Consider the following 24,470-nt stretch of genomic DNA (forward strand, 5'->3'; position numbering starts at 1 on the left):
CAAGCTAACATTGCTACAACAATTAGTACGTAGGTAAGGAAGGTAAAGAAGCAAAGAATGACTTCGTGATTCATTTCTGAAGAAGGATCTTTGCAAGTATTGACACTGTTTTCGCCATGAGATATAACGTTATTCTCTGGCTATATGTAACTGGGGTCGTGATCCATTAGTAAGTGGCGAATGGTGTAACAAGAGCGCTACACATTGTTTACTCTACTTCGTGCAATACAATCAAAGGGAGGCATTTGCCCCCCGTGGTTCTAAAAAACAATTACGTGGTGAAAATACAGTCTGAACATTCACAATTTTTTTTTTGCCCAGACTATATACGTTTCTCTGAAATATGAAGCTACTAAGAGGAGGCCGTTCTTGTTTTCTAAGCTTGTCGCTGGTGAGCAGTTCAATGATATCAATCTTATTTGGCCAACATGGGTACTGTTTTTTATATAGACACCTGGGAATATTGCTGGAATTTTTCTGCGTACTCAATGAAAATGTACAAGCATCTCATGCGACCCCAAGGCTATCAAATGATATTCAAATGCTTATGGAAAAGTGCCAGCAGGCTTAGACACATTTTTTTTCTGGTAATCATTGCATGGAAGTGTCTCTATCATAAGTATAATTAGAAATAAATCTTTCCAAATGAACAACTATGTTTGTGTCCTCTGTAATGAGTTTAGGGAGGAAGCCCTTCATCATTTCTGGGATTGCACTTTTTCTCAAGATTGTTGGGATTCTATTCTCCCTGCTAAACCAGGAGGCAACTCTCCTCATACGAAGGAATCATCTTAGCTAAGCAGGCTCTGTCCCAAATTTCCCAAGGACATAATTATTCCCTTGCTGAAACCGAGTTCTTGGCGCTTCAAGTTCAAGCAGGATCTCATTTGGTCAAACACAGAGCAAAGCTCAAGAATCAAGAAGAACTTGATCAATGGATTAACTCCTTGGTGAGATCCCAGTTTTAGTTTCATTTCTCCATCACATTTGAAAACACGAGTGTTGGATAGATTTTTTTCCCTTGTTCACTGATACTTTGTATATACTTTTTTCATGTTTATAAATGAGAAAATACAGTAGAACAATTTTTCTTTGCACACAGGGTCAAAAAAGACATGTTATAGAGAAGCACGTCTCTATTGACACATGGAAACAGACCGTTCCTTTGGAGCTGCATGTTTTGTTTTTCGGAAATGCTATTTGGCGAACATTCGCCAGGAGGCATTTCCTGGAGAACGCCCCTAGAATCGTCAGAACATGATCTGACGATGGCAGTTTTGTACCCAAAACTCCTACGAATTAAACAAACTGCCATGAGAGTTTTGAGAAAATGCCAACCCCTCCTACTAAAACTGCCAGCCCCGCCATTCGCAAATGCCATCCTGGCTAGCGACCGGTCGTTGGCTATTCCGGTCCGTTTTTTCTTTGAGGTTTGGGGCTGCATGTTTGCTTCATGTAAACCTGCATTATCAACAAACCTTTTTTGTGGTGCAACAAACTCACTAGGGTTCAAGTCCTAAACTTGGCCTGGTGCTTACATTAAAAAAATTCAGGCTTTTCAGTTATGTTCGTTCAGTGTGATGATACATTCCCGTCGATTACAGGGCGCCTATGGACTATGATGACTTTGTCAATCTTAGTATACTGTATTGGCTCAGTATTTCAGAGGTGCTCATGAAGGTAGGGTATGCGTATGTACGTTCATAGAGTAAGTATATGTACATGTATATGAGGATCCTTAATTATACTGTTGAAGGAAACGTTGGCATCATGAAGCTGAGGAAACGGGCTTGTGTGGGATTGACTGTACACGTGGCCTAAATACGGCCGGATACGACTTCACACGGGACGGATCACATGGTGGAGGAAGCAAGCAGAACGTTCTATGCCTCGCTCCTTAGAAACTCCTTCGTCCTCCTAAGCTGCGTGTGGCCAGTCCTATTTAGCGCTTAAGTCGCTGAATAGCGATCTAGCCCACCCCCCCCCCCCCCCCCCCCCACACCCCCCGCGTCTAGTCCTTTGACTGGGTCGGCCCATTCTGGATTTCTTCCCCCACCAATTTTAGAAAGGTTCTAGAACTGTTTTTTTCATTGTTTTATCTTTCGGATCTTTCTTTCTTTTTCTTTTTCCTTTGTTTTTCCTGGAACCTTCCTTGAAATCATTTTAATTTTTCCTTTTTTATTTATTTTCATTTCGTTTCATATTTATTTTTTGTTTATTTTTCCTTTGTGTTTTGTTATCTGTTTTTAATTTTACGAACAGATTTCAAATTGGTGAATATTTGTAAAATCATGAACATATTTTGAATTTCCAAACATGTTTTAGAAATCATGAACATCTTTCACATTGATAAATATATTTTAGAAAATCAAATACTTTTTATAAAAATTGGAAATTTTCCTAAAATTTTAAATGTTTTTCTGAAACTCGTGAACACGTTTTTCACTCGGCGAATATTTTCTGAAATTTGGGAACAATTTTCAAATTCACAAACATTTTTTTGTTTTACGAAAAGTTTTTTGAATGCACGATCAGTTTTTTTAATATGTTTTGAACAGGTGAAAATTTTCTGAAACGATTTTTAGAAAAACATTGGGAAGAATTTTAGTAATTTGCCATTTTCTAACATTAAAAAGTATGCACATTTTACGCTACATTTCCAAAAATATTGAACATTTTTATTTCCCGATTTCTTTTTTTAAATTGGGAGCATTTTTGGAATATTCGAACATTTGTTTTAAAATCACGAACATTTTTTTAATCTGTAAATGTTTTATTATTTCCCGAAACTTTTTCAAAATTATGATCAATTTTTGAATGCGCAAAGATTTTCTGATTCTATTATATATATTTTTAAAATGGCATTTAAAAAAATTTAAACTCTTTTGAAATCCTGAATTAATTGAAAGAAAAAAACAGAAAAGAAAAAAGTAAAGCACAGTAACCAAATGAGAATAACAGGGGGCATCGCTCTCAACATAGGCCGGGCCAAAAGGGCGAGTGGGGGGTGTGCGTGTTCCGGGTCTTCGCGGCGCGCCCTGCGCCCAAACAATAAAGCGAGTATTTTCCCTTTTCCTTCCATTTTCTTTTAAATTTCATTATCAGTTTTATCTATTCTTTTGAGAAAAAAATACTAATATCATGTTTTTCTAAAAAACCGAATGTCAACAAAAAAATGTTCAAGTATGTCAAATAAACATTTGTGGATATAGAAAAAATGTTCTTGCATGTTTGAAATAACCTTATAGTATTCCAAATTGTTCATATAGATGTAGTAAAAAAATCATCGAGTATTAAATATATTTATGGGTATTTACATGATGTTGATCATGTATTTAAAGTACTTCATGCGTATAAAAAAATTCTTATGTATTATAAAGTTGTTCATCGTTTAGTTGTAAATTATTCAGCATGTATTTAAATACTATCATCATGAATTTAGGAAAATGTTCCCATTAATTCTAAAATGTTTATCGTTTAAAAAAAGTATGATCCTGTATTTACAAAAATGTGCATAGTTTAATTTTAAAATGTTTATCGTGTATTATAAATTGTTCATACAATATATGAAAAAAATATGAGGTAAATGGAAAATGTGTTCGCATAATTAAAACAATGTTCATGCATTTTTAATAAAACAATTGTATTTAAAAATATATTCCACGTGCAATTAACATTTTCTTGACTTTGACCTTCCTCCGTTTTCATGGGTACCCTGGTCATAAGAGTCCGAGGGATTAGTGCTTGCATGCCTGCTTTAGGAATATCGTGTAGCTAAAAGTCCAATTCAAAAGTAATGGCAAAAGTATACCAAAAACAAAAATGTGGTGAAAATGTTGCAAAGGGAACCCATAGTAGTTGGTAATTAACACCCGAAGAACCGTGGTATAAAAATTGATCATTTTTTGTCATGCAGTGTTTTAGGAAATTAAGGAATGGTGTCGAAACAATAGAAAAGTGCCAGCTATCGCAATCGACATAGGTTATTTGATTCCACCTCACACATTGTTGCATCTCGTTGTTTCAAAGGCGCTTCACAGGTGCAGTTTGCCTCTGGCTGCAACCTCCAAGGTATTGCTCGTGCTTCCCTCGCGCGTGAGGCAATATAGACATAAATGGCCCAAGAACAAGTCAATAGTGGTGGATGAGTACTACAATGGTATTCCTTGTACTGATTTGGCTAGGGACTAGTCTACTTACTTGAAGGGTTTATCCATTCCAATCTTGGATCTAGCTCACCTTAAGACCCCCTTTATCGTCCAGGAAATAAATAATGTGGTAAGGTCCATGCCCATGGACTAGTGTGGCCCATGTCAAGAAATATCATGAACATAGGCTCGCAGAATATGGGCATAGCTCCATCAAGCCATAAGGGTAAGCCCAAGTCCACTACAGTGTGTTGATGTGAGTAATCAAGGACCAAGCATAGTACGAGTGGTAGAGTGGCGGGTGTGTCCTTCGTTTGCCCGAGTTTGATTCGCAGTTAGTGTAAGCTAGCAACAAGACTAGTTCCTACGCTAGATACCTTGCATGAGTTTTGTATGAATTCATGACGTGCCCTATATTGGCCACAAGCCAACTTCTTCCTGTCGGAGTAAGATCGGGCATCACCAAAATTCACTCGAACACACATCATGGTCACAATCTTCTCAGCCCTCTAGGCGATAGGTTGTTCAGATCTATAGATTTTCTAAAAATATTAATGGTGCATCAGTGGCACACTTTGAATAATTGGATGCGGAGGGAAAAGTATCGATTAGATCAATTCCAATCCTCTAGTTTGTCGACGAAGAAAGCAATTTGAGCTGCATACTACACCACGGAAGATGATGTTGCTCTTGTTAGGGCTTGGTAAGACATCACTCTTGATGCGGTCGCTCGAAAAGATCAAACAAGTGCAAACAATTGGAGGCACATCCAGAGTGTTTCCACCAATACCCTAGGCATAAATCAAACCATGCCATCAAATCTCTCATAAACCGATTGAAGAAATGCAACCAATGGCAGGTTGTTTGGACCAAGTGAAGAACGCTCCTCCTAGCATTGTCACCGTTAACCAATATGTGAGGACTCTTGTTTTTTGATTGCCACATTTGCATCACTTTGAGCATTTTCATCAATTTAAGCATTGGTATGCTGTAGGATAATATATCCAAAGAGAGGCACCTTCAAATGGCCAAGTCCAAGGGAAAATCGTTTGGCCTCTCCAACATTGTTGGAATGTCTTGGAAGGCAATCACTAGTAGAAAAAGGGGCTTTTGTCCCGGTTGGTAAGGCCCTTTAGTCCCGGTTTTTGAACCGGGACTAAAGGGTCGTTACTAATGCCTCTCCCCTTTAGTCCCGGTTCTTACACGAACCGGGACTAAAGGCCGCGGCCACGTGGAGCTCCACCTTTAGTCCCGGTTGGTAACACCAATCGGGTAACACCAACCGGGACTAAAGGAAATTTTATGATTTTTTTGAATTTTTTTTTATTTTCAAATTTTTGAATTATTTTAACCTCTAATCTCTAATCATCACCCCTCATCACTGCTCAATTTATCCTCTAATCTCTAATCACCCCTCATCATTCCAAATCATCTAACTTCCCGAACGGTCACCCATCCTCCCACTCCCCCAGCGTGAGCACGCTTAACTTCCGGGTTCTATTCTCCCTCGTTTCCAAGTTAGCACTTGTTGTTTTCCTGACAATAGTAAGATGTCAATCCTATTAACCCTCAGGAATTTTGCTTGAGCATGAAGTGACACATTTCACTGTTTGAGTTTGAAACTATTGTTTTAAAAAACAATAATTATTTAGTAACACTAATATTTCTTGAATAATTAGTTTGACCACAGTTTGACCAGATTTAACCAAAATTCAAAATAACTGAAATAATTATTTAGTAACACTAATATTCTAGAAATAATTAGTTTGACCATTGTTTGACCACAGTTTGACCAGATTTTTTCCAAAAAAAAATTGAAACTATATTTTTTTCTGTTACTAGTGGCGCACCTAGCAAATGGTGCGCCACTAGTAAGTTTGATTTTTTTTCGATTTTTTCCACTCTAGATCTTAAAAGCCCCGTAACTTTTTTTCTGTTAGGTTTTTGAGGATTTTGAAAATGTTTAACGGGGTTCCCCATGTTAAATTCGGATGTAACTTTTCGAGTAAATGATTTTCATATAAAAAACTTTTTCATCCGAGTTCGTATGCAAAAGTTATGCCCATTTTACAAATTCCAGAGAGATTTCGCAAATAAAGTCGAAATTCATATTTGTAAACTTTCCCAACAACTAGACCACATATCACATGGGAAACTTATTTTATTTTATTTTTTCATTTCCATCATTTTCTTTTGTTTTTTCTAAAACTGAAAAGGCGGTCGGGGGGGGGGGGGGGTAGAGTTTGAAAATGGGACCTTTAGTACCGGTTCGTGCCATGAACCGGTACTAATGCTTCAAAGCCCATTAGTACCGGTTGGTGGCACCAACCGGGACTAATGGGCATCGCACCCTTTAGTCCCGGTTCGTGGCACCAACCGGGACTAAAGGGCCTAGGTGAACCGGGACTAATGCCTTAGCCGCACGAACCGGGACGAATGCTCACATTAGTCCCGGTTCGTGACTGAACCGGGACTAATGTGAATACTGCCCTGTGACCAAAGCCCTGTTTTCTACTAGTGAATGTGAAGTGGAAAATTGAGGAAGGCTACTCCGAAACATGGGTAGTCATGGAACAATTCCTCCATGGAGTTGGACGGCAGTGAGGAAGATGATTGTGATGGAGAGGAAAGGGTATCTAAGTCCCACTCCCGCTCCTAGCGTGGATCGTCCCGATGGAAGGGATGGATCGAAAGAGATGCTCAAGAGATAAGGGGAGGTGGAGGCAGTGAAAAACAAGATCAATGACTTGATGAAGTCAAGGAATGAATACATGAAGAAGAGGAAGCAAGGAAAATAGATATGGACGAGAAGTTACAAGAGAAAAGAGCAAGGTGAGATGTTAAGGGAGCGGATTTGTACCACGCAGGGCGGGGGTATGCAGCTCCCTTTTTATTTTGGCCTTTTATTTTCAACATTTCATATATTTTGAATCAAAAGTCCAAATTAAGTTTTGTTTGCATATTCGTGTTTTTGGTGATGAGGGCTTTCAAATGAGATCCATTTTCAATACGTTTTGATGAGTTTTAGAAACTTTGTTAAGTTTTAGCTTCTGAAACTTGGTACCGACAAAATCATAAATTTCAGAAATTAAAACTTCAAACTTGTTGTGGCCTCATGCAGGATCCAACGACATTGCGGTTCGCGTGGCAATCTAGCGGCCGACACGGCTGGGCAGGTGTGTGCCCCCACACCTGCGTGCCCTGCAAGGTTCCGTGAGATGTTATTCAAGAAAGCACAAGGCAGAAGGAAGAGACAGAGGCGTATAAGCCCAAACTTGAGGAGGACTGGTTGACGCAGGCCAGAATAGCAGAGTAAAACCAATTCATCATGTTGGATCCGTATGACATGGATCCAATAGCAAGATCATTTTGAGAGTTCACGTGGGTGGAGTTCATGTATTCTAGGATCGCAAGGAGGACTGCACACGCCCGAGGAGGAGATGGTGCACACACGAGGAAGGGATGATGGAGATTGTGCACACACTGGAGAAGGAGACGGTGCACACGTTGGAGCCAATGACATGTGATTTGTACATATTGGTCGAATGTTTTACCTTTTGTTCATGCAACCTGTTTACAAAGAATGTGTGCATGCTTGCTTTTGATATGATAGGAAACATTTAATCCTAGTTATTAAATGATTTTTTTAAAGGCTGAGATATGTCGACTGGTTTTGTTTTAGAGGCTGAAATATGATGTCTGACTCTGAGGAGCTATTCGGCTACCCACCAGCTCCAAAAATCGCAGGATCCGCGGAGCACCTGTTTCCTCGCTTTGTGATTTTTAGCTGCAGCTCTACCTACTCCGGGAGCAGAGTCGTGGAGCGAAGGGACTTCGAAGAGACCTTGAGTTTGCATGTCAACTCAGCAGTGCGTGTTTTATGGAAGTATATGGCGGCTGCACATACCGGGATTCTGCTAGAGTTAGAGCATCTACAGCCGGGCACCCCAAACTCTTCTCAAACGCCGCCCGGTCATGAAATTTCGACACAGTCGGGCGCCTCAAACGGGCCTCAAATGTTCGAGCTGATCGGCACCCCTCATATCCAGTACAAATATGAGGCGGATATGGGGCGTCCGGTAATGCCTGGGCATGCCCGCCATGTCGGCCCCGGCCCTCGGTGGCCCACCCAATCCCACATATATTTCTCCCCATCCGCCGGCAGACCAAACTTTAGCCACTTCACTCCACTCCCCTCCACTCCCGTTCGCCACCCAAGCTCGTCTCCGGCACCGTCCGGCCGTTTCCGGCATGGCGGGCAGCGGATCCGAGTCTTTCACCTCCAGACCCGTTGAACCCGAGCTCATCCATAGCCATAGGAGTATGTCGCCGTGAAGCATGTACGCCACCGCTCTGTTTGCTATTCCGGATGTGCGTGTACCATCCAACGCAGATATCTTTCCCGTCTCTTTAAAACAACTTCTTTTGTAAGTGAATGAACCTTTCTCGCAATCCTCTGCCCCCGTTCGTTGACTAATTAAAGTGGCGGAAAAGATAAGAGGGGATGCCATTTAACTGCACCCGTGCACGCATGTAGGCTTCTCGACGATAAAAAATGGCAACTGTACGCAAGACAGTCGTCCATGCTTGCTTGCTGAGTTCAAACGGCTTGCTTGCTGAGCCGTGCCATGCACTGATGCATGCACATGGGCTCTCACTTCTCAGGTGTATATAAATAAAGGGAAATCGTGCTAGGTTTACGCACACAACCACGAGAGAAGATTGAGATGGAGATGTCGAGGTTCTCCGAGGAAGCTGTGGCCGGCGTGGTGCCCATCATAGTGTACTGGGCCTACTCCGGCGTGCACATGGCGCTGGGGCATGCACGGTTAATGGACAAGTACAGGCTCAACACCAAGGACGAGGAAGATAGCAAGAACATGGTGTCCTCAACGTCCTCGCGCAGCACCTCATGTAGGTCGCCGCCGTCGCTCTGCTCGCCATGGTACCGGTACTTGACCGCCACTTGCTGTATCCACGTAGTACATGAGTGCGTCGTCTGACCGTCATGCTTATACACAGGCTACAGGAGGAAAAGGCCCAACGACGAAGGGCGCCTCTGGTGGCTCGTACGTGACGGCGGCGGCTCGGATGGCGGTGGCCATGCTGTGTTGAACCATTGGATCGACTAGGCTAGGGTTTCGGAGTAGATCGAACTATCTGTGGTCTGTCTATGCATTTGTCTATGATCTGTTTGTGTGTGTACCTCAGCCTTCCGGCCATCGCTGGTTCGTCGGTGAAGGTCTGCGCACGGGCAGCGACGGTCGGTGTAGAGGTTGACAGTGAAGTGGCTGGTGATGGCCGAGAGTATTGCTGGTGGTGGTGGGCTTCCCATCGCTGACCGGCTTTCCTTGATCGGCGAGGTTAGGGAGGTGGGCGCTGTTCTGTTTTGGCGCGCGTGCCCTAGTGGCCCCCACCTCCCTCTTATAGCTGGCGCGACAAGGGCCCACAACCCAGTTGGGTTGGGCTCCCCCGATCAGGGAGCGAGTCAAGGGTCCGTCGAGCCGTTGGGCTCGATCGGGAAGAGAATAACCTAACATTCTCCCCTTTGATCTCAACTTTACTTTTAACCTTATATTTTCTAGTTTATTTGTTTCATCACATATCGGTACATAGAACATGTTTCATCGTCACAGCTCAATTGCCGATAGAATCAGACAGCCACAACGTACCTTTCTGTTTTGAAACAAATTCTTTAACCTTGGGCCCTTTATTGTCCGGAAATCTTAGACTATACCATAAAACCCATGTCGACTGTGTGTTCTCCGAACACACTGGGCGGTAAGCCTTTAATAAGCAGATCTGCAAACACTTGTCTGTTGCTTTTATGCTTCAAGCATTTCTACATAATTCCGGACTTTTTCCTTTACAACGCATAACTCTGTGTCAGTGTGTTTGGCATCAACACTTGACTCGTTTTCATAGGAGCGAAAAACTTAAAAATGGTTATCGCTGTTTTCAACCATTATCAACTCCGGGTACAGGTCTCCTTAACCATTTTGCCTGTCCCTCAGCCTCATATCAAGCTATAACATATCTTTGCATCACATTGATGATAATTGTTTCATTCATTGGAGCTTTTTCCACACCAAAACTCCATGTGCGAAAGTTAGCGACAATTGTGGATTCGCTATACATTTCACAAGTCCTGTCTTTGTACTCACAATCTTTGGAGAGGATTTATTTCTTTCAACATGAGGCCGATATCTTTGACTCCATTCTAGTGGTCTATATATGGACTAGACATTGCCAAAACAACCCGGATACGTGGACTGTGTCAGGGTAATATATTGAGCTTCCAACAGCTGAAGCATATGGCACCATATCCGTTTTCAATCTTTTCTCATCAACTTTTCGAACACCATAGTTTCCACTTCCATTACCCTTGACTATAAGAAAAGGCGTAGGTTTTCTCACATGCATACTTTAGAGACCTTTCTTAGCATGTCCATTCGACATCCCTAATACCCCCTTTTATTCTTTTCTTCGTGAATCTTGATACTTATAACGAGAGACACTCTACCGAGAACATTCTTTTGAACTTTGAGGACAAGAACTTCTTTTCTCCTCCTGCAGTAGGTTGACATCACCACTAGCAAGTAGGATGTCATCCACATGCACAGGATTAGGAAATGAATTTCCCATTCTATAACTTTGCACGAATACAATTGTCCTCTCATTTTCTTTAACCCAAAACAACATTTGATTGCTTTAGTCCATAAAAGACTTCTTCAGGCAGTATCCCCTGTGTTCTTTACTTTCATCTCTGATGTAACTCAGATCATCATATCTTTCATCTGATGTAACTCAGATCATGATGTGCTACCAACACTCATTGTAATCTATTCAGTGCAAAACGCGCAAAAACCTTTCGATTTAAGTCGCGTTTTACACCTTTACATATTTCCTTTGGAGTCACATTGTCCTTGTAGACTCTTTACAACCTACTGTTTTGGCTCCATTGGAAATTACTCATCAGTCCCAAACATCGTCGGGATTCACCAATTTCATTTCATCTCACATAGTCTCTTATCATTTAGATAAGCAGACACTTCTCAAAGCTCGAATGAGCGCTTTAAATGAGGTAGGATCAACCTCCATTTGAATTTCACTAACATAGACTTTATAGTAATCAGAAGTATCTGATTTTCTCATTCCTTGAGACCATCAGTGTCTGACGAACTGGCACTTCTTTCATATGGGGATGTTGTTGCTCTGTCATTGCAAGAGGCAAACTAATTCTATAGTCTTTCATTTCCAAGAGGCAATAGGTTTTACAGGGACCTGTATCACAAGATCCATGTTTAATCATTCATCCTTTATAGAGCTAACAACATGTGTTGTATAGGTCATACAACATGCTCCCCCAGATTACTCCATCTTCACTAAAAAAGGCGTATCTTTAAACTTTATAATTTGGGTTTATTCTGTTAAAACTTTCTTCTTTATGGCACTTTAAGCACCGTCTTAGTATTCCTTACTCTGCTTTCGGAACTGTAAAAGATCCAGAAATACAACTATTTCTTTTCTTTAGGGGTATTAATATGACCGTCGTACTCCCCTAGACGATCACATTCTTCATCACATTATCCAAAGTATAGGGGAGTTTCATCATTCTTAATTTATCTCATATTTCTTTCTCCCCCTCGAAATGTGGCAAGAACTTTTCTGCCACAATTTCGAAAACCATTGATAACTCTTGTGAATTGAGGAAACTTCGATTATCTACTTCATTCATCAGATTACTTCATACAAAATGAAGTTATCTCTTCATACAAAATGAAGTTATCTTTTAACTAGTATGGGAGTACTCTTTCCTCATTCCATTTCAGAAACTCAACAGAGTTCTTTATCATTAGTACTTTTGCAAGTCACACTTGCATATCATTCTTATCTTTAGGTTCGTCTATAACTTTTATTATATTTGGATTTATTGAGTGCTTAATGAGCATTACACATAAGGTGTACGGTCGATACTAGGAAAATATAATAGCTACTCCATACTTTTCTCCCAGAGTGGGACACATTAAAAGCACATGAGTCATCATATCTTTCTCCTATCATACAGGATAAGTCCTTTGCCAGAATTTCTCCCGCCATACGAGATTTTTGACATAATAATATGTCAACTTTACCCCGTTAATTACGCAGGTATTTTCCCAGACTTTTCCCGCCATGCGGGTTTTATCATAATCATCTTCTCCCGCTATGCGGGTAATTCCCTGTAAGGGACATAATGCAAGAATTGACTCTTTTGACTTTATTATTCAATCATCAAATTTAGGAATAAATCCTAATACTCTTTGACACATATGCTTGATCCGGCGTTGGTCAAATTAAACATGCATGATGCTTGTTTCATCTCAAATCATGTTGACTGAAAAATCTCTATTTGTTTTCTTCTCTTGGATTAATATCCAAGAATTCTTTTCTTTTGAAGCCATTCTTTAGAGAGAACATACTCCCTCACGTTATGACCTTTCCTGGTCATCTTTTGGGTCATAAGTACCCAGCCATTCGCTTTCACGAATGAAAGCATGGAAAACTTTTAGTCTGAGAAAACTTAGCCAATAATCAACAATAATGAGCATAAAAATAACCCTACGTTGGTCTGGTTAATGATATGCACATTAGACTTTTAAACCTTTTTTATATTCTAAATCACCGTTAGACAGAAATAGAATAAAACATCACCTTTTTACATTAATTCCACATCACCGTTGGGCAGAAATGGAAATAACGCATATAACTCATAAATAATGTGATGATAAAATTTCTAATAAGCAACTTTGCTAAGAAAATAATCATCATTATCAACTTTATTGCAGCGGAAAACTAGCAATATACATTTCTCAATCTTTATCAAATTCTCTGAAAATTGGTCACTTTGATACAAAATTTATCAGAGATTTGAACTTTTAACTACAAGACTCATTGAATAATAATATTGTCATCATCAACGTTGGTCAGAAAATAACAATACCATAATTAAACTTTAATCAATTATCTTTCTACTGTCATAGCAGAAGCTATCTGAATCTGATTTCACCCACAAGTGAAAAAACTTCTCTCAGAAAAACGTTCTTCCAATTAAATTTTCCCGTTGGTTCCAATTTAATTGGAGGATAAAACTTTTACTTTGCAGCGGAAACTTTACAATATTCTATTCAGAAGAATTTTCTTTTTCTTTCAAAAGAGCACTTTTATTTATTTTGCAGCGGAAAACATGAATAAAAAATTCATGGACTTTATTATTTTCAGAAACAAATTCTTCTACTTTTCTGTTTTCTAGACAACTTTTCTTTGGACAATTTGAATAGAAAAACTGTATAAAACTGGGCAAAAGAAACAGATAAAAGGAAAAACTGCTGGCCGCGCCGGCCACGGCCCAGCGCGCTCGCGACAGCGCCTCCCGGCCCACAAGGCCCAGAGGCGGGCGCTCCGCAGCTGCGGCCTGGTCAGACGGCCTTTCGGCCCAAAGGCCCAGAGGCGGGCGAGCGGTGGCGGCCTGGCCACACGGCCCAGTACCCCCCTTTCTTTCGGCCCACTGGCCCGGGTCGGATCTAGGTTTTTGATCGTGGCCGTCCATCTAGATCAGACGGACCACCGCACTTTTCGTCTCAAGAAAATCGGGACAGCGATCCCCCGACCCGAAACCCTTCATTCGTGTTTGCCTCGTCTCTCTCTCTCCCATCGGACGGCGGACACAAGGGCAGCGCCCCGGCCGCCCTCCCCAGCCGCCGCCAACGGCGGCGGATCCACCGCGCCGCGCCAGCACCTCCTTTCCCTTCCCCGTTCTCTTTCCACCTCTTTCCATCCTTTCTCTTCAATGAACGCGGCTGCGATGCAACCTCCGCAGTCCCCTTCTGCACGATGGCGGCCTGTCGATGGAGTGGCTGGCGCCCCACAGATCCCCTTGCCGGCGCGCGCGAGCTCCCGAAGGAGAGCGCGCCGCCGTCAAGCGGCTCGGTGGCGGTGCCCTTTGCCCCAAAAGGGGTGGTTCTTTGTCCCTGCACCTCGGCTTGTCGATGCGTGTGGGGATCGAGAGGAACTGCGCGGCTTAGTGGCGGCGCACTTTTCTGTGAAGGGATTCAAGAGTTTTTTTTAAGGTTCGGATGCGATCCGATTTGGTAAGGGGAGGGTCCCTGCTCTCTGTTTCTACCCAAAACCAAGCCTAGAGCAGCCTCTTATTCCATTGTTGAACCATTGGATCGACTAGGCTAGGGTTTCGGAGTAGATCGAACTATCTGTGGTCTGTCTATGCATTTGTCTATGATCTGTTTGTGTGTGTACCTCAGCCTTCCGGCCATCGCTGGTTCGTCGGTGAAGGTCTGCGCACGGGCAGCAACGGTCGGTGTAGAGGTTGACACTGAAGTGGCTGGTGATGGCCGAGAGTATTGCTGGTGGCGGTGGGCTTCCCATCGCTGACCGGCTTTCCTTGATCGATGAGGTTAGCGAGGTGGGCGTTGTTCTGTTTTGGCGCGCGTGCCCTAGTGGCCCCCACCTCCCTCTTATAGCCGGCGCGACAGGGGCCCACAACCCAGTTGGGTTGGGCTCCCCCGATCAGGGAGCGAGTCAAGGGTCCGTCGAGCCGTTGGGCTCGATCGGGAAGAGATCAACCTAAGAGCATCTCCAGCCGCGCCCCCAACAAGGCCCCCCAGGCGACTTTTCGGCCGCCGGCGCCAAAAAATCGGCCCAGTCGCGCCCCCAAGGGCCCAATTTTCACCTGCTCGGGCCGAAATTGGCGCCGGCGGACCCAACCCGAACCCGGCGTGCTGGGGGGCACTCGGGGGCGCCGAGCGAATCGTTTTTGGCGCGAAAGAGCCGTGGGCCCTCCTTGCCAACGACTCGTCTCGCTTCTCGCCGCTTCGTCATCCTCATCGCCTCGTTGCCCGCGGCGAATCAATGCCAAAGCTGCCGCGCCGGTCAGCCTCCGCCATTGATGCCTCACGGGCGGCGCAGTGAAGGCGTGACGACGCGCGTCCCCGCGCATGCCACGCGTAGACGCGGCGGCCACGCGTGCTCGCGGCGTCTCCGCCTATATAAGCCGACCCCAGCGCGCCGGTGGCACACACAGAGTCTCCACCGCCGACGCGCCCTCTCTCCCCTTCCTCCCTCTCCCCTCGCCGTCCCAGTTCAAAGAAATGGCCGAACGATTCCCAGGCGACGGCGCGGCGGCGAACGGCTTCGGCCGCCGCCACCTTCACGAGGACGAAGCTTGGCTCCTCTCCGAGGCCGAGTACCCGGTCCCGCCGGACATGCGGGTGCCCGGGGCATGGAGAATCAGCGCGGCGTGCGGAGATTGTGCGTATCCGCGCCTCCCTGTCGCGGGCGGCGAGGGAGGGGCCGCGCTACGTCCCCGACAGCCCGCTCTGGGAGCCGTACTTCCGCCGCCGTCACGCCGAGCAGCTCGAGGCCAGCAATGGCGTCGTGCCCTCCGGCAGGCTCAACTCCGCGGGGCGGCGCCGATGGTGGGGCGTGCCCGGCCGCACGCTGGAGGCCGTCCTCGAGTACATCGAGGGCGGCAACACGCCGAGGCTGGAGTACCCCGAGCCCCCGTCCTTCTCTCGCCGCCGTGGGAGCTCGTGGACGCCGAGGCACATGGACCCCGGGGCGTCCTCCACCTCATCCGGTCGGTCGACCGGCTCTCCCTGCCTCCGCCCCGTCAAGCCGGAGCCCCAGGACACGCCTGTCAGCCAGCGCACCCGCAGCTCCGGTGTCCGCATCGCCGACTCCACCCCCGCCTCTGGCCGCCTCGTCCTCGTCGCGCCCAAACCGGAGCCCAGCCTCCCCCCGGAGTACGAGGAGCTAGCCCGGCGCGGCTTCTCCGACAAGGACGCCCTACGGTGGGCGCGCGACGACTACCTCCGCGACGAGATGGTCCGGCAGCGCCGGGCCCTGGAGGAGATCGCCGCCCGCAAGCGTGGGCACGAGGACGAGCACGGCGTCGTGATCCTCGACAGCGACGACGACGAGGACGCCGCCGGACCGTCCAACCCGCCGCGCCAACCAGGGGAGGGTTGCAGCAGGGACGGCGGCCGCGGCGGAGGCGGCGACGACGACGACGACGGCGGCGGCGACTACATGCGGTTCTACAACCTCCTCGGCATGTAGAACGGCGACGAGCGGCGAGGCGAGGGAGACGGCGGGCCCAGTAGTGTGTTTTTTTATTTTTTGTAAAATATTTTAAATATGTATGAACTCTCGCCGTGTTTGGTTGAATTTGGTTTGAACTTGCCGAAATATGTATGAACTCGCCGAAAATGGTTGAATTTGCGTCATGTTTATGCCCCACTTTAATTTTCACAAAAATCCGTGGACGCCGCGACTGGGTGGCATCACACCCAGCGCGCGTTTTGTGCTGGTGCGCCCCAGGGGCGATTTTTAGCGCCTCCTGGTGGGCCAACGGCTGGAGATGCTCTAACATGCTGGTGTTCGATGCATACTGATACGCGTGGCACCGCCTGGCGCACCGCAACCGGTTCCTGTACCGGCACCTCCACTCGTGGCACCACCGCATCGTGGTGCCCTACGCGTTCGGGCGCCATATACGGCCACCCGATCGAAGTCCTCATTGACGACACGGCCAGCGGCTTGCTCGCGGTTCTTGTCTCCGGCTTGTCGTCCTCGCCGCACGCCATGGCTGTCTTCCTCTCGCTCTGCAACATCAAGGGCATCGACAACCACTGCGGCCTGTGTCTCCTGCCACGCCGCCTGCAGTCGGTCTGGAACGGCGCTGCGCACCACGGCCTGCACCACATGCCGCGCGGCGTCAGGCACAACTTCTCCGACAGCTTCTTGTTGACGTTGGACAAGGTTTTTCGGAATGCACATGCCCTACGCTATGGAGGAGAGGCCAGGCGGCCAAGGACTCGTGCTCAAGCCCATGCCCATGCCGCCTACGAAGGCCGACTAACTAATGAACGGCATGCTCGATCAGGCAGGCAGGCAGTTACATGCAATTATGTTTTTGTCGTGCGAAGATATGTACGTACGTATCGATATATCTTTGTGTGCCTTTCGTTTCATAGCACGCAAGTGTTCAATAATTTGTTGAGTCACTACATGTCTACTCTATTGCAAAAAAAAAAAGTTCTGTTCCACCAGCTCAGCTTCAAGCCTTCAACGACTACCTCATCAATCATGGCGGCCTATCAAACCCAACGTCTCGAAGATCTGTCATGTTGTTTCAGAGTTGCTAGAGGTAAAAAATGAGGTTAGTCCAAAACTAATTGAAGAAGACTAAATTGGTTGCCAGAATCCAAGTGACAATTATCTAAACAACTAGATCACTGATGGCGCGTGTTCCCACTCATCTACTTATATAATAAGATGATAATTACTCAAAAAAATATAATAAGATGATAGACTTTCTCAAAACATTTTTTGTTATCAAAGTGCAAACTAAAGTTGGTGCTACCGAAAAACATGCTATAGTACCGTTTCGTTGACATAAAAACGTCTAAAAGGGCGCAAAAAATAATAGTATACTTTATAATTTTCACAAACACACATACTGTTCATTGGTAATATATAGCCGCGTAAACAAATTAAATAAAGGACTGTCGCCAGCGGCAATCCCTTCAGGGCTAGCCTCAGAAAAGTGAGTATATATATGTACGAGGCAACCACAACAACCCTAATATCCATCAACAAACATAGGAAATTTTACGTTGATCACAGTAGTGCCTAAACAGGGAGGAGTACCATGGAGCTATCAAGCTAACATCGACAAAGATAGGGAATTTGGTTTATCCAATGCCCACCACTATCGACATCCTAATTTCTATATGATCACCACTATCAACCACTTCATCATCAGCTGAACGGCTGGACGTATTAGTGTGTGCGATGTTTGTTGTCTGGTTGTTTCTTGGTGAAGTGCTAGTTGTTGATATTCTTGTGCGTACATGGAGAGCGGACGTTTGGCTCCCGGGAGCCATGGAGGCCTTTTTTTTAAAACAAATCAACATTCAAACTTTTTGGTTTAAAAAAATCTAAAAAAAAGTTGTGCAAGTAAACAAGTATGTTATGTCTATGTGTGTAAAAATTTAGAATGAAAAACGTTGAAATGTGACCTTTACAAAAAAAATACAAATTCATGACCTAGGAGGATGAATAGTATCATGTGTTAAAAAACCCCAGATTTGTCTTTTTTGCACAGCCCTCATTTCAAGTAATTTTGCTCTGAAAATTTACACACATGTGTGTTATGCCTTCATGTATATGTGTGTTTTTTTCAGAATTTTTTGAAATGTAGAAAATATGAAATTCGATAAAATGCAAAATTTTCAAAACCGAGCTCCATGGAGCTCGGCCTCCAAAGACAATATCCGTGCGTACATGCATAAAACAAAATGTCTTGGCCGGCTCGCTGGTGGTGTTGCCCAAGTGTTGGGTCTCAAGAAGAAGCTAAGCTGGTGTCAAAAGAAGTTAAAGTATCCTTGTTTTATGTATGGGTTGTCCCCAGCAAGCAATGAAATACAATGAAATTAATCTTGAGCAAAAAGGTTTGAATAGCTTTTGCTGCAAATTTCCAGTTACACATTGTGTGCATGAATCTCTCAAATGGGTACTCTGGAATCATGGGCTGTATCTGCAGGCAGTTGGTGCCTATATTTCAAGCTGAATAATATTTTGTAGATGGCTCATGAACATCGCCAGCGAGTGGACGTATGAAATCTGATGGTGTGTGTGCTTTTGCGAGCAAATCAGATGGAATTAAATTACACTTCAACAGGTATTGGGGAAATTGGTCTAATTAATTGCATCAGACAAGTTATGTCCAAACCATGAACACAAGTCTAAAATTTACAAGTTGTTCGACACTGGCTAGCTGATGAGCAGAAGAAGAAATGAACAACCTTGTAGTACTAGGAGAGAAGCGAATTATCGCATAGATCTTCATTTATCTATCTATCAATTGTCTTTCCCGTGCTAGGTATTGGGCCAGTAAATAGAGTCCAGCTCGCCGCAAAAGCAAACCAACCGATGAACATAGTCTACCATTCCCGTGAGAAACCCGTGCCACTTAATTCTCGTCCCTTGATGTAAATGTAGCCTAGGGATTCCCATCATCCAGCCAAGGACGGTCTAACTTGCGCCACCTCACGATCTGTGGCACCCCGAGCGTGTGATTTATGACTTAGGACTTGGGCGACGGCCGGCGAGAGGCGACGCTCTCCTTGTGAGGTGTGGTTTTGCTCCTTACCCCTCGATCAGTTGTCACCGGCGAATCTCTCACTGCATAAGGATCTTGCACCTCCCGGCCCGTACATGGTCGGCGGCTGGATAGTAGGCGGGCTAGGCGAGCGAAGCTAGGTTAGGTTGAATCGAATTGAAAGCGGGCAGGAGGAGCCATGAGGTGGAAAGAAAGCGAGGAAATCGAAGCGTGCAAATGAATCGATGGAACACCAGCGGAGCATGCATGTCGAAACTAAATAATGGTGACAGACCGACAGCGCGCGGCAAATTAGCCTGGACGCAACCGGGATTGGGCAAGAAGCCAGGGTCCCTAGCGTGGACGTCTCCCGCCAGCGGCGAACAAGGTCGGGCGAGTCATGAAATTAATAAAAATTGGGTGGGAGCTTGACTGCTCGAGGGAGAAGAAAGGAAGACAAACGACCTACGTACGGGCCCAGGAGGAAGAAGACCTACTCTTAGAGCATCTCCAACAGGCGCGCAACCGCGCGGCACGCTAACAGCAGTTTACAGTGCCGAAATAGCCACTTTTAGCCCGCCGGGGCGCTCGCTTCAGCGACCACTGCAAAAAGTTATGCGTGCGCGCCGCTCAAGCAGACGCGCTAAACTACAGCGCGCGATGTACGCAAAAAACAAGATACATTGATACAATGATAGATAGAGGAAAAACGATACATAGATAGTTCAACATAGATAACATAGATAGTTCATAGCATAGTTCAACTACTCGTCGTCCTCCTCCTCCGACTCCGACTGGGTGATGCCCTCCTCCTCCTCCGACGTCGTAATGAAGGTGTCAATATACCGATCATTGTTTTGATCCCAAGTCGATGCGTCTCCTAGCTCGATGTTGAAGAGCGCGGCCTCCTTCCGCGTACGCCTATCCTCGCGATAGGCGGTTCGCTCCACCCTCCTCTCCGCCCTCTCTCTGCTGCCCTCTCCGCCCTCCTTTGCGCGTAGAATTCGCGCTCATTGACGACGTCTTGCGGGAAGCGTTGGCGCCACAGCGCCATGGCCTCCTCGTCCATCTCAGCGATGCCGAGGAGGCGCTCCCGCCTCCAGTTGTCGTGACAGTCCTCGTCGGTGAAAGCCGTGGGGGAGGCGCGAGCTCCTGCGCCTGCTCCCGCGTCGCCACCTCAGGGAAATTCATCTCCCTACGAGGCCGCCGGAGGCGCCACGCCGCCGCGTCGTACGCGTAGGCGGCCTCGTGGGCACTGTCGAAAGTGCCGAGGTCGAGGCGCATCTCGCCGGACCGGATCTCGGCGGAGAAGGCGCCAGAGGGGCGTGCGCGGACAATGCGGTAGCCCGAAGCTTCCCGCCGGCGCGGCGGCATGGTAGCGCGGCGGCATGGTGGCGCTGGATTTATAAAGCGCGCCGCACGCCGCGCGTGATCTTTTCCCGTGCGCCTGAGTTTCCCGCGCTCGCTGTAGCATGCGAAACCGCCCCCCGCGCGCTAAAACCCACTTTTACCGCATGCGCGCGTTTTGTACGGCCACTGTTTGAGATGCTCTTACGTGGGCGTGCGTGCATGCCGTTCATTTCCTTTTTCCATATAATAATAATTATTAGATTGAGAAAAAGAAAAAAAGAAAAGGGGTTCGTTTGCTGGTTGGTTGGAACGAAAAAACAAGAGAACGTCACGCACTGTTGGAATTAACCACGACCTACAGTTTCAGTCCGGAACGGATTGGTGCAATCACCTAATCATACTCCTTTAAATATGCTTGTACTCCACGTGTAACTTGTTGCCATAAGCTCGTGTCTACTGTTCCGCGTAGAGTATTCCGCGGATCGTTTTGGTCAGCTAGCTTACGAGCTTATTTGCAACTTGCCAGAAGCCAGCACTCTACAACACGCGTGTTCCCTCGGAAATTAATCGATCGGAACGAAGCTCGACGGTCTCGGCGGAAAGAACTTGTCGAGTCGGAGGGACCTGCGCCAACAAGCGAGATCACAGCTCATCGTTCGTCACTTGTTGCCATTGCAGAAAGTTGGCGTCGGGTCTGGGCCAACAATCTATCCACCTGATCGAATCATCGTCATCATCATATCATAGTTTCACGCATGTGACCGATCATGCGGAGGATGAGCGGTCATAGGCTCTCGCTGCTGTTGGTGGTGTTGACGGCACTGGTGGCGTTGACGACGGCGGCAGAGTACAATGTGGTGGACTACGGCGCGAGGCCCGACGGCGGGACAGACTCGGCGGGGGCGTTCCTGGCCGCGTGGGGTGCAGCATGCAATGACACGGGGCGCTCCGGCTCCCGGCCGGTGCTCCGCGTGCCGGCGGGCAACTTCCTAGTCAGCCGGGCCTACTTCAAGGGGCCCTGCCGGAGCGCCGGCGTGGACGTGGTCATTGACAACAATAGCACCGTCTTCGCGCCGCCGGCAGTGGATAGCAGGGCGTGGATCATGTTCCACCATGCCGACGGCCTGGCGATCCGTGGTGGGACGCTGGACGGGCAGGGGCAGGAGTACTGGGCGTGCAAGAAGGCCGGCAGGTGCACCGCCGGGCAAGGCCCCAGGGTGAGTGATGACATGAACTTTTTGGTTTCTTTTTGCATCGTGATTCGGTTCAGTTTCCTTATGACCGACGTTGGCCATTCATACTTATGATTGCAGACGCTCGACATTAGCCAGTCCAAGGGCGTGAGCGTGAAGCAGCTGACGTTGCTCGACAGCAAGGAATTCCACATGACCATCTTCGACTGCACCGGCATGACGGTCCAAGGCGTCCGGATCATCGCGCCGGCCGACAGCCCCAACACCGACGGCATCCACGCTAGCCACTCCCACCACGTGAGGATCCTCAACACCACCATCGGCACCGGCGACGACTGCATCTCCTTGGGGCCTGGCACCTCCGACATGCTCATCAGGGACATCAAGTGCGGTCCGGGCCACGGCATCAGGTGCCACCTTCAGTTTCCAGTTCATCATACATTTTTTTTTGTTTGCTTGTGATTTGCGCAGCGTTTGATAGATAGCATTGGTTTTGTGTTTGCGTTGGATGGACGGTGGCAGCATCGGGAGCCTGGGATGGCAGGACGGTGAGGAGGGGGTGAGGAACGTGACCGTGGACAGGGCGGTGCTGAAGGGCACGACCAACGGCCTGCGGATCAAGACGTGGGCGATGCCCAACTCCGGCTCCGTCACAAACGTCTCCTTCTCACGGGTCACCATGAACCGCGTTGGCAACCCCATCCTCGTCGACCAGAACTACTGCCCCCGCAAGGTCGACTGCCCGGGTAATGTACGTCTCCTTCCCTACGTGCATGCAACTACACGTGATCGATCGACTATATCATGAGTTGTGTTGTTGTGTGTGCCTGCAGAGCTCGGGGGTGCAGATCAGCGACCTGTCGTACACGGACATCAAGGGCTCGTCGGCGACGCCCGTGGCGGTGAAGTTCAACTGCAGCGGCACCAACCCCTGCAGCGGGATCAAGCTCAAGAACATCAGGCTGAGGTACCGGCACCAGCGGCCGGCGCAGGCCAAGTGCCAAAACGCCGTCGGGTCCGTGTCCGGAGAGGTCACACCGCCGAGCTGCTTCTGACGATCGGAGTTCTCTTAGCTTGACTGGTTCGTCTACTAGTATGATCATTGCTTGGTGGATCACAAAGCGACCCTTACATGTAGCCCAGGCTGGTAGTTTTAGCGGATTTGCTAATTCTCAATTGTTTGAGACATAGTTAAACCAGAATGAACGTCATAAATTTTGCGCCGTTGTTCTTGTTGATTTTTTTGAGACTTTTTATTTGTATTTTGAGATGGCGAATCTTCGTGTAAAATCTGATGGTTATAACTTGTGAGCGTATAGGTCGACGGAAGTCCGGAATTCCATCTAGCTTACCCTGCAGGCGTGGCGTGTTGTGCCGTTTGACAAATTTTTAGATCAAGTGGCCTCACTTCTCTCTCCACTCTAGAACTTTCTCAAGAGCAGAAAAGCTTTAACTCTCTATTCCCGATATTAAGAGAGGCCTATATAATCTTTGCCGACAGCCTCCTCAACTTGCTAACTATGTCAAACAACCGTTAATTTTAGCCTATAACATGCATATCTGTTGTTTTGTAGTATATGTTATAACGATCAAAATGGCTTCTAACCGGGGAAATATGAGTTCACATTATCACATACCTAGATTGAGATTAAACTTATTGAATTAGTAGATATGTTGAAATAAATAAATGCAACCCGAGCGAGTGCCATGGAAAAATCAATCTCTACTCCTAAGGGTGAGTTGGTAGTCTCCGTTCCATGATTTTTTTCGTCCCACCTCCCACCTTCGCCTGGTTTATTTCGTCTGATTTATTTTAGTCTGTCCTCCCACCTCCCAGTTCCCCCGCAGGTAATCCCGTCGACCAGAAAAACCCAACCAAAACCACGTTACCAGGGAGTGATGCCTCCAGGTAGTCCCCTCGCACGCCAAAAAAGCGAATGAAAAAAACCAACCAAAAATAAATCGTCGAGGACTCACATGAACCAGGGAGCGAGGCCTCCAGAGTGCCCTCAATTGGCTCGCTAGCAGGACGACAACAACGCCCCAGGCCATCCCTTCGCCGCCGCCCTCACACTCACATCAACCGCGGCTGATCCCTGCGCTACCTCCACGGGAGCCATCGTAAATAAGGAGTGAGGCCTCCAGAGTGCCCTAGATCGTCTCGCTAGGAGGACGAGGACGAGAACCACGCCCCAGCGGATCCCTTCGCCACCGCCGATCCCGTCGCTACGTCGACGGGAACCATTTGACGCCGCCGATCCCCTTGCCATCGAAGATCCCTTTGCAAACGCCGATCCCCTTCAGGAGCCGCCGCCGATCCCGTTGAGGAGCCACCGCTGATCCCCTTGAGGAGCCGCCGACGAGATCATTGCGGACCATCTAGGTCACAGCCAGGACACCTCTGCCAGGGTCATAGACGTTCATAGGTATTATCCGAATTTTATACACAGTTCATACAGCCATTGCAAGTTCATACAGCCAATAATGTGCTATCCATTAACGCCTCGTGTCAGATCTATTTACAGACATGAGATCTTTTCACATATTATGGAGCTCGATCGAAAGGGAAGACAGGATTTATAGGAACAAGTTATAGTGACGATTTAATTTTTGATGATT

General features: G+C 46.8%; 1 protein-coding gene across 2 annotated transcripts; it reads left to right on the plus strand.

Annotated features, from left to right (window-relative positions):
- Nucleotides 1–21,110: 21,110 nt before the first annotated feature.
- LOC123075803 (polygalacturonase) lies at nt 21,111–23,094 on the plus strand. 2 transcript variants are annotated; one of them, XM_044498324.1, is made up of 4 exons: nt 21,111–21,875; nt 21,972–22,261; nt 22,374–22,602; nt 22,685–23,094. In XM_044498324.1, exons 1-4 carry the CDS (start codon nt 21,426–21,428, stop codon nt 22,904–22,906), a joined length of 1,191 nt encoding a protein of 396 aa, XP_044354259.1. In that variant the 5' UTR covers nt 21,111–21,425; the 3' UTR covers nt 22,907–23,094. The 2 variants fall into 2 exon arrangements, with proteins under 2 accessions (XP_044354259.1, XP_044354258.1); XM_044498323.1 differs by having other exon boundaries at nt 22,374–22,597.
- The last annotated feature ends 1,376 nt before the right edge of the window (nt 23,095–24,470 follow it).

This window comes from Triticum aestivum, chromosome 3D, assembly GCF_018294505.1.
Source record: "Triticum aestivum cultivar Chinese Spring chromosome 3D, IWGSC CS RefSeq v2.1, whole genome shotgun sequence".
Taxonomy (NCBI): Eukaryota; Viridiplantae; Streptophyta; class Magnoliopsida; order Poales; family Poaceae; genus Triticum; species Triticum aestivum.

Bases quoted from the DNA above. Each gene is read 5' to 3' on its own strand.
- LOC123075803 (XM_044498323.1), top strand. From the start codon at position 21,426: ATGCGGAGGATGAGCGGTCATAGGCTCTCGCTGCTGTTGGTGGTGTTG. The intron at 21,876-21,971 runs GTGAGTGATGAC...TTATGATTGCAG, and splicing joins CCGCCGGGCAAGGCCCCAGG to ACGCTCGACATTAGCCAGTC. The intron at 22,262-22,373 runs GTGCCACCTTCA...GGACGGTGGCAG, and splicing joins GGTCCGGGCCACGGCATCAG to CATCGGGAGCCTGGGATGGC.